At 43.1% G+C, this 15,747-nt stretch overlaps 1 protein-coding gene across 2 annotated transcripts in view; it reads left to right on the top strand.

The window, feature by feature from the left end:
- Positions 1–15,747, top strand: part of LOC111234102 (myocyte-specific enhancer factor 2D homolog) — a 68,769-nt gene that overhangs the window by 7,765 nt on the left and 45,257 nt on the right. For both annotated transcript variants that reach the window (XM_022762022.1, XM_022762021.1), the window contains exon 2: positions 1,026–1,229. In XM_022762022.1, the coding sequence (XP_022617743.1) occupies positions 1,026–1,229 (204 nt within the window). The remainder of the gene's footprint in view (positions 1–1,025; positions 1,230–15,747) is intronic.

The following is a 15,747-nucleotide window of genomic DNA, read 5'->3' on the forward strand; positions in this document are numbered from 1 at the left end:
AATTATTAAAAGATTAAATTATACTTCCTGTTTAACTGAGGCTAAAGTGGTTCCAATGTGTCTTGCTGAAGCCTTTTTGCTTCCTTGCTACGATGGAGAGTCACAGAGAGGTTGACGACGAGACTTCAGGTTGTCACTGCTCCTGAAATGCAAAGAAATAGTCCGGGCAAATTTTCATCATTTGCAAAGTCCACGTCTGCAGAATTTGACTCCCAGCACATATGCGAACATGTCCGCCTACGACACCAAATGTTGTATGAAAAAGCCTCGTGTCCACTGTCCACCCTGCTGCCAGTGTCCACGAGGAGCTTAACTGAAGCTGATTGGGTTAATAGCATTTTGAGACCCTTAATCAAGTAGTTCTAATTTATTAAGTGTCTTGACTTGGCGGCGTGCTCATCTGACGGCAGGAGCAGAAACACACGTCACAGTAGTAATCTTTATTTATAGAGCAGCCATGTCACAAACTTCAAAACAAGCAGCTGTACTGAAACACAAACGTGGGCCTTCACAGAGAGGCGGGGGCAACAGAGAGTTTGGCGTCTTTTGTGGCCACACATGTTTGTGAAAAGACTTAATGTGTAGCTGAAGTGTCTGTTTATTTTTAACTGGGCTTATGTGGTTTAGTTTGGAGGGTAAATTTGGTGGGAAATCAAGATGGTTATCAGTCAGTCACTTCTAAACGTCTGCAGCTCGTCCATTTGTTCATTTTCACACTCTGAAGTCTCTGTGAGGAATTTTGTATTTTTTATTTCTTTTTGGCCCCCGGGAAAGAGCTCGCACAATAAATATCTGTAATCCCTGGCATGTCCTCGGGGCCCAGGTCCAGTTTTGGACAGATAATCATTTTCTAATATCCCAGAAATTAGTATCAACATCTTGAAATCTGGCAGGATCAGGCAGATTTTGAAAAGTAAATGAGTTAAGATCACAAACTTTTTCATGCGTTGCATAATGAATTAATCGACAGTAGCTTTGTAAAAGCTCTGTTAACTCTTAATTTCTCCTCCGTCTCGCTCCACCAGGTGACGTTCACCAAGCGGAAGTTCGGCCTGATGAAGAAGGCGTACGAGCTGAGCGTCCTGTGCGACTGCGAGATCGCCCTCATCATCTTCAACCACTCCAACAAGCTGTTCCAGTACGCCAGCACCGACATGGACAAGGTCCTGCTCAAGTACACCGAGTACAACGAGCCGCACGAGAGCCGGACCAACGCCGACATCATCGAGGTAAAGCGCGGGAGGGGGGGACGCAATGGGTGAAACAACAGGAAACAGCTGTGTCTTTCTTTACGGTCCAAAACAGATGATTGTGTCTAAATGCTGATTAATTCTAATGAACGCTTAATTTTCTGTCACACATTCTCCACGCTGTGTCTGAATGTCGAAGAAGCAGTTCGTCTGTTCGTCCTGGTCTTTGTTGGTGCGTACGACCAGGACTTGGTACTAAAATAAGAGTTTATTTTCCCCAGTGGAATCATTAAGATTTAATCTGAACTAATCTAATCTAGTTCTCTCCAGACTCATGCAGGCTTAATTAAGTCCAGTCCACTTTATCAAAGCCAGTCCAGCTCATTGCAGTCCAGTCTGTTGAAGTGACTGGACATCCTGCGTCAGTGTCTTTGGTCCAGGATGGTCTGAAGTTGAGTCTTGCAGGTTTATCTTTTTTATTTTTTCTGTGATTTTTACCCAGATGTTTTAAAAAGAGCTGGTTGGATGAAACGAAATGATGATGAAAGATTTTTTGAATTGTTTATTCACTTTCTTGCAGAGTTAGATCAGATGATTCATACTACTCTCATCTGTGAACGCTAACTAGGGAGGTGGAGTTTATTAGCTTAGCTTAGCTTAGCTTAGCATTAAGAATGGAAACATGGGTGAGCTTTGTCCAAAGTTTTCAGCCCACCAACACATTTGAAGTTCACTCATTAACACATTATATCTCATTTGTCGTTGTTAGCTTTGGACAGAGCCATGCTAGCTGTTAACCCGTGTTTCCAGTGTCTATGCTAAGCTAAGCTAACCATCTACTGACTGTAGCTTCGTATCTAACACCACCTTCAGGCTCGAGTGTGGTATCAATCTTCTCGTCTGACTTTCGGCAAGAAAGTGCAAAACTGGTTATCCCAAAATGTTGAACTATTCCTTTAAAACTGTTAAAAATCATTCATTCATCTGATTTTTCTACTATTAATTTCATTTCTTTTCATGGCTGTTCTTTTATTTATTTATGTAAACAAATAGATTCTTGGGTTTTAAGCACTAAGGTTTAACCCATTTCATTTTAAATCCAGTGTAGACCTGGCTACTGTAGTCCAGTCCAGTCCAGTCCAGTCCAGTCTAGTCCAGTCCAGTCCAGTCCAGTGCAGTTCACTCTTGTCCAGTCAGCTTTAGTCCAGTTTGGAGTTGTCAGGTCCAGTTTATCCCGGTGTTGTTTATGGCTGTACTCTGGCTCAGTGCCTGCAAGCTTACAGGGAGGGCAGAGGTAGGGACAGCTGGGCCTCACCCCTCCTCCCTTCCTCCCCTCCTCATCCCTCTGGCATCGGCCCCGTCATTACCCAGAGACCTCCACAACAACAACAACAACAACAACAACAAGAAGCCAAAGCACGACGCCTAGAACCGATTGGAAACCCACCTCGGCACAAAATGGCCACCAGAGAGGAAGCGCCTGTCGAGCAGCTGAGAAATAACGTTAGTTCATTTGCATATTGACTGGAAGAGAGGTCAGTGGCAAGGTTAGGAGAAGAGTTGCGAGGGCAATCATTTAATTCGTTTTTTTTGTGTGTTTTTTGTAATAGGAATACATTTTTCTTCTGTCTTGGCTCCCTGTGGGAAAAAGCTTCAGTGGAGCTTGTCAGGCGAAACACGGAGCACATTCACATGCCTTGCTGACCCTTTTATACATAATGGCCCTCTCATGAATTGAACACGAGATGGTTAGGTATGAATCAGCGAGCCGTGCACACCGAAGTACAGCACTTAGGCTTCATATGGAGCGGCGACTTAAAGCCGGGATCTGGCCCGGCTCTCTGTGTGTTTCTCAGCTGTTTTTACGCATCTGGAGTCGCCCATCAGTCGACGACAAACACCGTCAACATGAAGTCATGTGGGAGCATCTCTTTTTCCCTTCAGTCTGGGGAGATTTTTGTCAAACAGGCCACTTTATTTTGGAATATTTCCAGCGTTTTCACATCGGATGCCAAAGTCATATCACGTGTTGGCAATGATCTGAAGTCAGACTAATGATTGTATTGGGAGTGAAGCCTCAGGACTGTTTCTATCAGCTCCTGCACAAAGAAAGAGTGAGAATATTCCAACAGGATTGAAGATCAATTTCAACCTTTTGCTCTTTACCAGTGTTTGATTCACACCTTCTAAGAACAAACCAATACCTACCTGTGTCCCAGAAGTGGTGACCTTTGATTCTGAAGGATGAGTTCAGTTTCCCCGCTCTCAGGCTGTTTTATCAGATATGTTATTGGAAGAAGCCCGGAGGCTTCAGAGATAGTTTGATTCATCTCGTGAACCACTGGGAGGTTCCTCTGACCTCCAACTGCTGCTTTCAGGCATCGTTGTTTTCTCCGAGTCGACCGAGGGTATTCACAAACATCTACTGTAAATCAGTCGCTGGCCAGTCTGATAGATGGTCGTTTTCCGAGAAGAAATAGTTATCTGATGATGTGATTACACAAACATGCACTCCACCTATATAAGTTTTCAGACGTAATACCCAGAAAAAATGTTGTCGTATATTCTGATGAACCAGAAAATATCAGAATCTGAATTTTTGTATTTCGTTGTCAGGTTTCATTCACACACACAGGAAGCGCAGGTTTCCGGTTATATCAAGTTATGAAGTGGACGTCCCGACTCGTTCTTTGCAGAAGAAAACTGTGAAAACATGACAGTTGTTGCAGCAGCACAAAGTGTGACTTTGTTATTGATTTGTCTTGCGTGAAAATTGAATCTCAAGCAGAGCCTTCATTTTTTTTCTTTAATCTCTTATCGAGTCATTTGACTCATTTTCACAGTTCTTCAGATGCGGTGGAAACACTAGCAGGAACTTTTTAGTTTCTGATAAAATTCTTCAGATGAGTGTATGGAGTCTGGTTATTACTGATTATTATTTAGTTGAGAAGGGACACAAGGTCATCGAGGCCAGAGCAGAATGCATCCATTGAGATTCCAGCCATTAAAGGCTGGAGAACAATAATCGCTAAAATCTGAGTGAAAGTGTTGGTGAAGCAGTTTTTAGATTTGAGTGGGCTGAAGGTAAGACAGAGGAAGCAGAGCTTGCTGCCATGTTTTTCACCTCCACCTCTCTTCCTGTCACCGCCTGTCTTCCTTTCAACCCTTCTGTCTCTCCTTCCTCCCTCCCTCCTAATCTCCTGATTCACTCTGTCACGACAATTTTTCCCTTCTCTCCCATCCTTCTCTCTCTGTCTGTCTCAGAGTGTCAGCAGTAAAGCCTTTCTGTAGGCTGTATCTCCAGCTGCAGATGGCTCTTAAGTGTATGCATGTGTGCGTGTATGTGTGTGTTTGTGTGTGCGTGTGTGTGCGTGTGTGCGTGTGTGTGTGTGTGTGTGTGTGTGTGTGTGTGTGTGTGTGTGTGTGTGTGTGTGTGTGTGTGTGTTGTGGCAGGGCGTTGGGCTGCTCCAGGCCACATCAGCTCAAGCTCCACTGGCCCTGTTTGTGTGCATACATGTGTTTGTGTTTTCAAGTGTGTCACTCTGTCTCCTCTCTCTCTTAATGTGTGCTCATTTGTGTGTGTGTGTGTGTGTGTGGGTGCGTTTGTGTGTGTGGGTGTGTGTGTGTGTGTGTGTGTGCATGCATGTATAGGTCCACCTCTCTCTCTCTCTCTCTCTCTGTTTGCACGCTCTGCAGTGGCCCATGAGAACGCCTCATACAATATTCAGGCCTGGTGAGCCTCTCGGTTGTGTCAGCCTCTCTCTCTGTGTGTGTGTGTGTGTGTGTGTGTGTGTGTGTGTGTGTGTGTGTGTGTGTGTGTGTGTGTGTGTGTGTGTGTGTGTGTGTGTGTGTGTGTGTGTGTGTGTCCTACATGGGAACCTCTCTGTTATACCGGCCTCTATATACTGCCCCCCCCCGTTCTCTCTCTTGGCTTGGAGGCATTAAGCAACTTTCTCCAGAGTTTGTCCTCACTTGTCCCCCTTCACCAGATGTGCTGCAGCACACACCTCCTTGTTAAGCGGGTGTTAGCGTCGTCTGCCACAACGTTTCCCATTAATCCTTATTATTGTGCCTCTGCAGTGACAGTTTGAATCATTAAGACTGAACAAAGTTACATTTGAGTGAAAAACACCAAACTTCATGTGAACAAAACAATCTTTTAAATTTAATTTAACGAGCCTGTCTGTGAATGTAAATACAGCCATCACATAAATGTCATGGAGTAAAATATGTGTAATATTAAGCTTTGATAGTGGAGAAAAAGTTGTAAAAAGTAGCACAAAAGATGTGTAACTTTATATTTTCTTTCTGTCAACAAATCCCATGTAAAGACCAAACAACATGTCTGTACATCTCTTTATACTTTCTAATTCCCTCCTGTGTCTGTGGCTCTCAGCTCAGAGCCCATTGGTTCCTAATATAATAATAATAAAATTATAATGATAATATTAATAATAAAGTTTAGTTATATAGCACGTATCAAAAATAAGAGATTGTGCTTCAGAAGGATAAAACAAGCAACAAACACATGCAGATAAATTATACAAAATAAAAAGTAAAATCATATAAAAAGTTTAAAAAGTTTAAAAACACAATAAAATAGAAACATAATATAACATAAAAAATGAAGAAATAGTGCAGAGGAAATACACAGGACATAGTGCATCTGTTGGGGACTATTTTCAGCGGCGGATTAATCCACATTTGGTGCTGTAGTGAGTATTTGGGGCAGCAGGACGGTGTGTGTGTGTCTGTGTGTGTGTGTGTGATTGAGTGAAAATAAACTACAGTGTGTGTGTTCATGGTGATGAAGGAACATGTCACCCAGTGCAACAGTGTGACTCACTCATGTGTTTTAATAGTTGTAGGAAACAGTGGAGCTCTCTGGCCCAGAGGAAGAAGATTCATCACACAATACTTCCAGTGTTGGGATTTATTGACAGTAAGAAAATAGAATATCTTTCGACGTCTCCTTTAATAGAGTTCTTACAGTGGAGCTTGTGTTTGATTGGCTGTTTTAGGGAATAGGACTGAAGAGCTTATTCACTGACATTTGTTTTAGTGAAGCCGCTTCATGTTTTCCACTGCGTGGTTTCATCTGTCTGCGTCTCCATTTGTATTGGCTCATCGCACTGAAGCATGGTTGTACCTCGAAAGGCCACGAGTGTCCACGTGACACAGCGACGCCCGACGTCCAAAACCACAATTGGACTTTCGGGGGAATTCCAGAAGTCAAACTGCCGGTTGTGCACGGTGCGGAGTGAAATTATACGCGCCATTATTAAATCCCCTTAAGATTATCTTGTCACTCGCAACGTGGAGTGTAACATCTACTCGGTCGAGTGCAGAGCTGAGAACTGTACCTCAACGAGAGAAGGGGGGGGGCGGGGACAGGGAGGGGGAGGTGAGGGGGAGGGAGGGGGGTAATTGGATAGTCACAATGTGCCCATTTGCTGCTCTGCCTCTGTGAGTCTTCTTCCCAAGCAAGTTGACTTTTGAGTATAAAATTATAACGTGTGGATATAGTCACGCAGACAACACACACACACACCACTCACTCACACGTGCATGTACATACACACTCGTGTGTGTGTGTGTGTGTGTCACCCTGCCATGTACTCGTATCATGCACGAGGAATGTCGCCCTGTGTGCTTAGAAGCAGCACTTTAGTTCACATCGGAGGTTTTGTGTGTGTTTTGGGCTTCTTTGTGGGGACGCACTTTGAGTTATTATTAAGAAAAACACACCCACACACACAATCACACACACACAACCCTTCAGAGGACTGTTTGGGGTTAAGACTTGGTGTTTCAGGTTCAGGTTTTATGTTGGGGTTCCGACACATAGACCGTGATGGTTTGGGTTTAGGGTGAAAGGGCTGTGTAGGGGTAGCATCCTTCACAAGGATAGAAGTGTTTTTGTGTGTGTGTGTGTGTGTGGTGTGTGTGGTGTGTGATGTTTGTGTGGTGTGTGTGTGTGGTGTGTGTGTGGTGTAAAAAGCATGGACTCAGTATTCATCTTACACAGTTAGACATTCTTCACTCCAGTTTTAAAGGCTGAGAGGCAAGTACATTGCTCACACACAGCTCTCCTTTGAGATGCACGTGCCTGCTGGAAAGTGTCGCTGTGCATGTGCGTGTGTGTGTGTGTGTTGTGTGTGTGGTGTGTGTGTGTGTGTGGGTGTGTGGTGGGCAGGCCTGCCTCTTCCTGCCGAATGTGTTAATCCCGCTTGACTGCAGATTCGCCAATGCAGCGGCAAAAGGAAGGTCAAGAGAGCGAGAGACGGATGGGAACGACAAGCGAGGCGAAATGCTAAAAAGAGGGCCGATAATAACCGATGGAGGGGAGCTAAGATGGGCAGCAGAATAGGGGTTGCGCCTTTATCCCTTAAGCGGCACAAAAGGAGAGGCAGAATCTCACCGGCGAGCCTTCGTCTGCTGGGCAGAGGAGGCTTAAGGACCTCGGGCACCGCCCTGATACCTCCTGGGTCGCGGGCCATAAGCGAGCCTCATGTATCACACAATAATACCACTTGTGACAGGATTCGACTCCTTTAATGTAACTGACTCAGTTTAGTGCGCCGTAAACAACCCTCGGCACCTCTCAAAGCTAAAACTGTTAAACCCCAGAACAATTAAAGGACTTCCCAGACTTGTATTACCCCATCTGCCCCCCCCCCAGGTGAGAGATGATGCCTGCTGTTTAACCTGGGATACTCTTTCTCGGATAATCCCATACTCTGAGGTCTTCCTCCTACACACCTGTCAATAATCCTCGAGGAGTGGCGTAACATCCAACTAGACGAGGTCGAGTGGATAATCGAGCCTGTGGTCTTCTTACGCGCGAGGGTCGGCCGCTCAGTTCAGCTGACCGCTCTCCAATGACACAAGTGGGACGAAAATATTTGCTTAACGTGAAATAAAGTTTATTTATTTGGCACTTTGTATTGAACAAATGTCACAAAGATGTTCTTTACCAGAAGTCACAAAACAATTAAATTCAGATACACCACAAACACACCGAGATACAGATAAAACCCATTAAGAAAACATTAGACGGGCCATTCAAGTGCTTTACAGCCATATAAAGACATTCAAATGGTCATAGTGAATTAAGGAGGATTCTTGGAAAAGTGTTTTAAAAATGTAAACTGGTTTTATGCATAAAAATGAAATAAAAATGCAGTTAGAAATTTATTTAAGTTGATTAAACACTCAAAACGAGTGTAGTGAAACAACATTAGATGCATTAACAGATATAATTAAAATTGAAAATAAGCTAAGACCGAAGTCTTTACTGAAACTAGAATTTTCTTAGAATTTAACAAAAAAATTTCTCAGTATTTTCAATGTAAGTATATAAAATGAAACAGATAAAAGACGACACATTGAATCACAAGTACAATAACAGGCCTAAATGAACCCACTTTAATCTACCAACAGCGCCGGAATCAGCTTCTGATAAAGCCGGCAAAGAAAGACGAGCACTCCTGACGTTCAAATTAGACATAAGTCTGATCTCTTCTTTCTGGTCTTTAGCTGCGTTGAAAACACTTAATTTTTATGACAAAGTAACAAAGTTGAGTTTTAGTCAACATGAAGTGAGTGGAACGTCCCTCGTTGTTTGGGACAACAGTGTTTCAGGGTCGGAGGAGCTGGAAAGATGTTTTTTTCCTCCGGGGGTCGCGATTTATTCTGCATATTCTGAGTGATCTGATGCGAAACAGAAAATTCCTGACCGTTCTTGAACGAGTGATTAATAGTCTGACACTGAAGAGGGCCAGAATCATTAACTAGTTAGTACTGGCCTGACTGATGAATACTTAACTCACTCTCCGCACTCATTCAATTTGTAGAGAATACTGAATTGATGAATTGACGCCAACCCACACTCCCACGGGCCCCCCCCCCCCCCCCAAATTAAACAAAACAAAAACAGACACATAGTGCTTTTTGTAAACCAAGAACCAGCTCCTCCCAGACTCAGTGATGGGTTGCAATCTAGTTTTTAATAACAGGTGTCCCAAACATTTGTTTCAATGATGATAATCCATCTTGATTGACCTGTTTGTTAATTATCTCAACAGTAACGGCAGATTTTTAAAATTTAAGATGATATACACCTGATGAAGAATGATTTACTATGAATGGATTATTTAAAAATTAAACATTCATTATCTCTTTTTTTTCCCTCTTACAACTTCTTTATTTATCTACTAAAATCAACAAACACGAGCAAAACATTGCTAATGGCTTAAACAAGGAGTTTGTCCTAATTTTAATGACAGGACTCGGACGTTAACATGAGGGGCCTGATTACTTTCAGATTACCGGCGACGTAAAAAAAAAGTTTTTCATTTTAGACAGTTTTGCCGCAAGCGAGTCGTGTTTTATGGAGCAGCCGGTTCCTTCTCGTCGCTCCAGCTCGGCAGTTGTTTAGTGACACGAAAACAAGCTGCTGCTTGTCTTAGATACAACATCTTGAGGAGCCCGGCAGCCGGCCCCTCGCTCGCTCCGCCCCGAGACTCGTGGACATGATGTCGCCATATTAACTGACCATGTGGCTGAGGGGCCGTGGCAGAAGAAGAGAAGAGAGATAGAGAGAGTGTGGTGTGTGTGTGTGTGTGTGTGGCTTATATGTTTCTATGATGACCATGCGTCAGTGGGATCGTGATGTTTACGTTTTGGTGCTTCTATGTCGACCGGATTCAGTCCTCCAGAGTCGAATGTCATTATTCCAGAAACACACACATACATCTCAGTTAAAACATCACGAAGCAGAGATGTGTTTTTTATTAACACATTTAACAGGAACAACGGGTATTAGAAATTAAACCTGAAACAACAATTAATAGTAATAAGAACGAGGGTTCGAATCTGGTATGTGGCGTTCAGCTCCTCATTGTAAGGAATTATTATCATTCAGTTTAGTGTCAGCTGGTTTCAGCTCTTCATTCTGTCTTCTTCCGCTCCTCCTCTCTCTCCTCACAATATACAGTATTTCACAAACGGCTGAATTCACAATAGAGCTGTTTCTCATTGACGCGTCGTTTTCCTGTCTTCTGTTTGTTCAACACACAACGGGAACAAAGTGACTGAAATGTTTGGTTCCATTAAGGACGACATGTTTAACCAGCAGTCACTTCCCAAGCCTGCTGCTAAAAATTTTTTTATTTTTTTATTTTTTTTTATAATACACGACGCATTTCAGTTAAAAGACAAAAGCTGTGCCTGTGATTTCAGCTTTGTGTATTATTTGTTTAAAGCGATGACTCGGAGAGAGAGTTTTAGAAGCTCGTTCACGAAGCTAACGTTTGGTCTCCAAAAAGTTTTGGTAGCGTGCTCCAACACTCATACTGGCTGAGCAGTGGGTGTAACTTTATGCACTCAGTCAGTCGCAGTCCAGCAATAATTAAAGAAAGTAAGAGTTTTTTTTATATAGAAAAGAGAAATATGAGTGAGTTTGAGCTTTTATATTATAGTGCGAGTTTAATGTTGTAACCGTTCCCAAGATTTAGTTTGCAGAGGCAGCAACTCCACATCGCTGGATTCATGCACACACAGTTTTGTCCTCATATATAACACACGCAGTAGACCATCAACACGGACAGTCACACACTTTCAAACAACAAAGACGAAACAAACGAGACTCCGAAATTAAGAAGAAGGGATTGAGAACCAAAGAAAAAAGCAACAGAGCTGTGTAAGTTTTTTGAAAGTTTGTTTAGTAACAACGCTTCTGAACTGAATCCAGGGATCTTTCAAATCTCAAAAACAGTTACTGACCAAAAATTTTATGATTTGAAATTGCAAGGAATTATCTGATCTGAAGTAGAAGTCGTCGTCTTCCAGCAACCCCCGACAGCGTTAAATACTCGAACCAAAAAAAGAGTTGTAGAAAAAAGGTTTGATAACCAGCCAGAGAAGAGAGTACGGGGTTTGGGTGATGAATGGGGATGAAACAGCAGGAGCAGGGAAGAGAGGGAAAAGATGGGAGAGAAAATGTACGATGGGACAGCTCTGGGAAAGGTCACGAGAGAGAACAGGGCAAAAGAGGAAGAGAGAGAGAGAGAGTGGTGGGAAAAAGAATTAAAAAAACGATTGAGAGGAAGGAGGAGGAGAGAGGAAAGGCGACCAGGTGAGATTTCACATATGGAACGTTACAAGGAAAAGGGAGAGATTGTTTTTCAGGCGGCGAAATTGCACAACGGAAGGAACGAGTGTAAGACTTTGCACTTTTCCTGTGGAGGGAAGAGCGAGAGCTTGCGTTTATAGGTGGTGGACAGAGAGATGAGAAGATCTGAGGGAAACAAAAGGAGAGAGGGAGAGAGAGAGAAGAGAGAGAGAGAGAGAGAAGGAAAGCAGCAGCAGCGTTACATGGAGAGTCTGGAAACAGAGGGCGGCGACAGGTGGCGGGTGGGCTGAGCGAGCGAGCCAGAGGGAAGGAAGGGAGGGAGGGAGGCGGGGAGGTGAGTGGGTGGTGTAAGGAAGTGGTGGGCGGGTCCTTGTCAGACCCGCAGGGAGCCAGTTCGAGGGCTGCCTGGTGCTCTGCATGGGTGAATTCTTTGACCCCTGGCAGACACAATAAAGCGAATTCACTAGAGCGCGAGAGAGAGGAGAGGAGGAGAGAGAGAGAGAGAGAAGAGAGAACGAGAGCAGGAGAGATGGTGGATCAGGTGAACAGATTTGGCTGGACTGACTGAGAAGACAAGCTGATGCAGGTGGACTACAGGTGTGGTGTTGTGTGTGTGTGTTTGTGTTGTTGTGTTGTGTGTGTGTGTGTGGTGATGTTGTGTGTGTGTTTGTGTGTGTGAGGGAGAGAGAGAGCATGTGTTAAATTAGGCTGTAATTGTTACAACAACAACTGTGTGAGAGAGTGAGCAGAGAAAACTGAGAGAGGAGAGGGAGAGAGTTTTACCCATGTTTGAAATGTGTTAAAATAACAAAATTATTCAGCTGTGTTTACAGTTGAGAAGAGAGAGAGAGAGAGAGAAATTGACAGTAGAAACATAAATGAGAGATGAGAGAGAGGCCTTGTTGATATCCAAAAAATATTGAAGTGTTTTTGTTGTTTGTTTTTAAAAGAAAGGTGATATTGAGGAGTTTAGTATATAAAGAGAGTTGTAAGTGTATTTACAGTAAAACCAGTTTTTCATCATCGTTATGTCTGGACGAGTGAGGCATGTTGAGTTGTTGAGGGCATCTTTTGCTTTGGTTAATTTAGTAAATTGGACTTTGCACTTATATCTGTTTGTTTTTTTCTTTTAGTTCTTTTTATCAATTTCACTCGAAGCGGCCTTGGAGGAGCGGGATTCGAAACCGTGTGAAATATCATTCATTTTCCACCGTTGGAACGTACGTTTATGGGATTTAAAAGGCTCTTTAATCGTGGAGATAGGTTTGCAATGATAGTGTTGAAAGGCCTTGTGTGCATCTGTGACCTGCAATTAACGACTGTGGCCGACAAAGAACGTTCACAGTTGCTGCAGTTACTGTCCAGTTTTTAGCCTCCAAAATAAGAGGTTTCGAATGGCGGCTTCTTGTTTCTGAATCGTCCGAGCCGCTCGTGTGACTTTTGTTTTTGTTCCCGATAACCCACGGTCGGTCCCAGATCCCTAGTGTTTTCCTCTGTGGACTATAAATGCGACCAAAACTTACGGAAAAATAAAAACCAAAAGTTTGTTTTGAATAGAGTTCAGAATTAGGTTTTTTGGGGGGGGGGGGGGCAGGTTGATGAAACAGAATGTTCAGAAAGTGTTGTTCAACCGGGACCTTTTTTTGGCCCCCCCCCCCCCCCCCTCAACCCAAAAGTTTTTACAATTGGGTACAAAAGTTTTGGGTTGTCGGGTTGTTTTGGGTTTTGGGTTTTTGGGGGGTTTTTGGGTTGTGGGGTTTTTGGGGGGTTTGTGGGTGTGTGTGTTAGTCCATGTGAGTGGCGCACCAACAGTGGGTCAATTACAGTTTTGTTTTTGCAGGATCTTTTATCTCTCTGTGTCCCTGACAGTTCGGGGGCGGCGGTGCACGCCTCACATCACGTCCTTCCACGCGGCCCTTCTTTGTACACATGCGTCACTTGTTCATGTTGGAAGTTGTTTTTATTTTTATATTATTTTTATTTTTTCCTTTTTTGGTTCTTTTTGTTTCCCGTTCGATTTTTAGGTGCAAGCGCCACACACACACACACACACACACAGCACACACCAACCTGCCACCACAGAGTGTGTTTTCCTATGGACTGTGGGATCAACAAAGTGTTGGGGCGGCTTTCTCCTGCGTGTTAATTTGCATTTAAGCTGCACGATCAAGAGCACCGACCTTGTTCCGGGGAGACTGAACAGCTGAATCAGGCAACTGTCCTCCGTGTTTGGAACAAATCTGTCTAATTAACCCGTTTTCTGTGGATAGATAAAACGCCGCTTTGACAACGCGATAAATAATAATAATAATGGCTTCCAGTTTTTAATGGAGATTCATATCAAAGGGTGCTATTGTTATTTAAAACTGAAAAGTTGGTCTTCACCCCGCATCCCACGGTGGCATATTACCCTCCGTTGTCCTCATCCTGTTTCTTGAGGTGTTAAGGCTTAATTCATCCAAAAATTAAAAACGTCTTGGTGTCCTGCGCTTCCTTTCGGGGGTTTAGGCGGGAGGCTCTTGCAGGTTAACGAGCTCCTGCCGGCTCCACTTCCGGAGGCTGAATGCCAGGCAGTTTTGAACTCATCCCTCACTTAGAGTGATTGTGCGCAGTTGGGAGTTCCTTTGAAATGTTGCTTATGTTTTTAATCAGACCACAACTACTCCGCAGTCACACTTGACCAGCAGGTGGTTTGTTAATTAAAGAAAATTATAGGGTGTGTCGAAATATCGGAACATGATCTGATGGTGAGCAACTTTGCTAACTAATGGATAATCAATGATACACACTTGTAAAAAAAAATTCTTTTTCATTTTGATTTTTGATTTTTTTTTTTCTTTTCTGTAATTTGCACCGAACCAGAGTTCTTTTGTTTTCTATTTTTCCTCAACACCTTTTTTTAAATGCGACTATATGATTTTAGACATTCCTGATGTCTAGTCATTTCCAAAATTTACCACAAAATCACTAGCAAGTGACTCTAGTAAAACCTGATTAACATTTCAAAGTTAAAAGCTGCACGATTTCTTTATATTTTATTATAATTATTTACCATTTTCTGCCTTTGTTTTAGCATCTTTTAGTTTACCGTTTTGATTTTTTTCTGAGCATTATTTAATGTCTTTGTTCAAGTTTAGCGTAAATGCAGCAGTTTTAACAGAAAACAAGCTTCTTTTAAACCACCACGACCACTTCACCTGCTTCAGCTCCAAATTATCAGGCCCGAACAGTTTAGTGACAAGCTGGTGAAGAACGGGGAACATCCAAACAGACGAGCTTGTTTGGCTAACATGTTCGACTTAAGATCCTTCCAAAGGATCATGAATGTGTTCCAGTGCTTTGAAATTTACCGAGTTGGCCACCAAAAAAATAATTTAATCGCTGGCTCAAGAGTCTGTCGAGTGCAGAAATTAGTGGTGGTTGTCTATTAAATAGGCAGGAGAAAGCATCATTTAAATGGACTAAAAATGTTAAATCACTTGTTATGGCCCATTTAAATCTTTATTTCTTATAAGTAATTAAGAGAGTCTGTTCGGTACGTCTGAGTAACGTCTGCAAACATATTTACAAAAGTTTGCATTTCGTCTCCGATTCAAGTGTAATATTCTTTGTCTGCACAGACAGATTAAGAGAAAAAAAAGGTTTCCAAGGGCTAATTATAGTAGGAATGACTTGACATGATTGAGATTTTTTGCAGTATACCACAGTTTATTTTTCCTTTTCGCTGACATTAGATTTCAAAGGCGAGGGATTTTTCTTCTTCTTTTCTGCAGCAGCAGGGTTAAAGCTTGTATCTGGGACCACAGAAGAGCTCTCGCGGCTTCAGTTTTTGAAGATCCATTCTGGCTGCGAGGATCTATCGGCTCGGCTGTGGGTGGGTCAACGGGCCCACCAGGCAAAGCTACTTTTAATCAGCAATTCTTTGTTTTAGCAGAATCCTCTTTCAAAATAAAGAGCCTACTATCTCTATCGCTTCTCTCTCTCTCTCTCTCTTTATTCCTTTTGGCCTCCCTCCTTTTCTTCTTTATTCGCCCTTATTCCAAATTGTTGCTAACACTGAACATTCTTGAACTTGCCCGTTTTAGCCGCAGCACTAAAAAAAAAACCACCACTTGCTTTCCTAACTCACCTTTTACCCTTTTGCTTTCGCTCAACAACCACTTTTTTCTCTCATGCAAAAGCTTCGCACCAATTACCAACGCTGTGATTAGCCCGACGTGTTTGCAGAGGTTGCGCATGCCCGCTGTGTTTTTTCTGACATGTTAGCTCAGGTTTGCACAGAGTTTTCTCGCTCTGTGAAAAGTTGGCCAAACGGGCCGGCTTCAGCAGATCCTGTTCACTCTGTGGTGGTGAAGATGGGGGGGGGGGGGGGGGTTTGGTGGGGGTGACTTTGTGTTTTTTCCAGTCCCACCTCCAAGTAAA

This window comes from Seriola dumerili, unplaced genomic scaffold, assembly GCF_002260705.1.
Source record: "Seriola dumerili isolate Sdu_G_001 unplaced genomic scaffold, Sdu_1.0 BDQW01000435.1, whole genome shotgun sequence".
Classification (NCBI taxonomy): domain Eukaryota; kingdom Metazoa; phylum Chordata; class Actinopteri; order Carangiformes; family Carangidae; genus Seriola; species Seriola dumerili.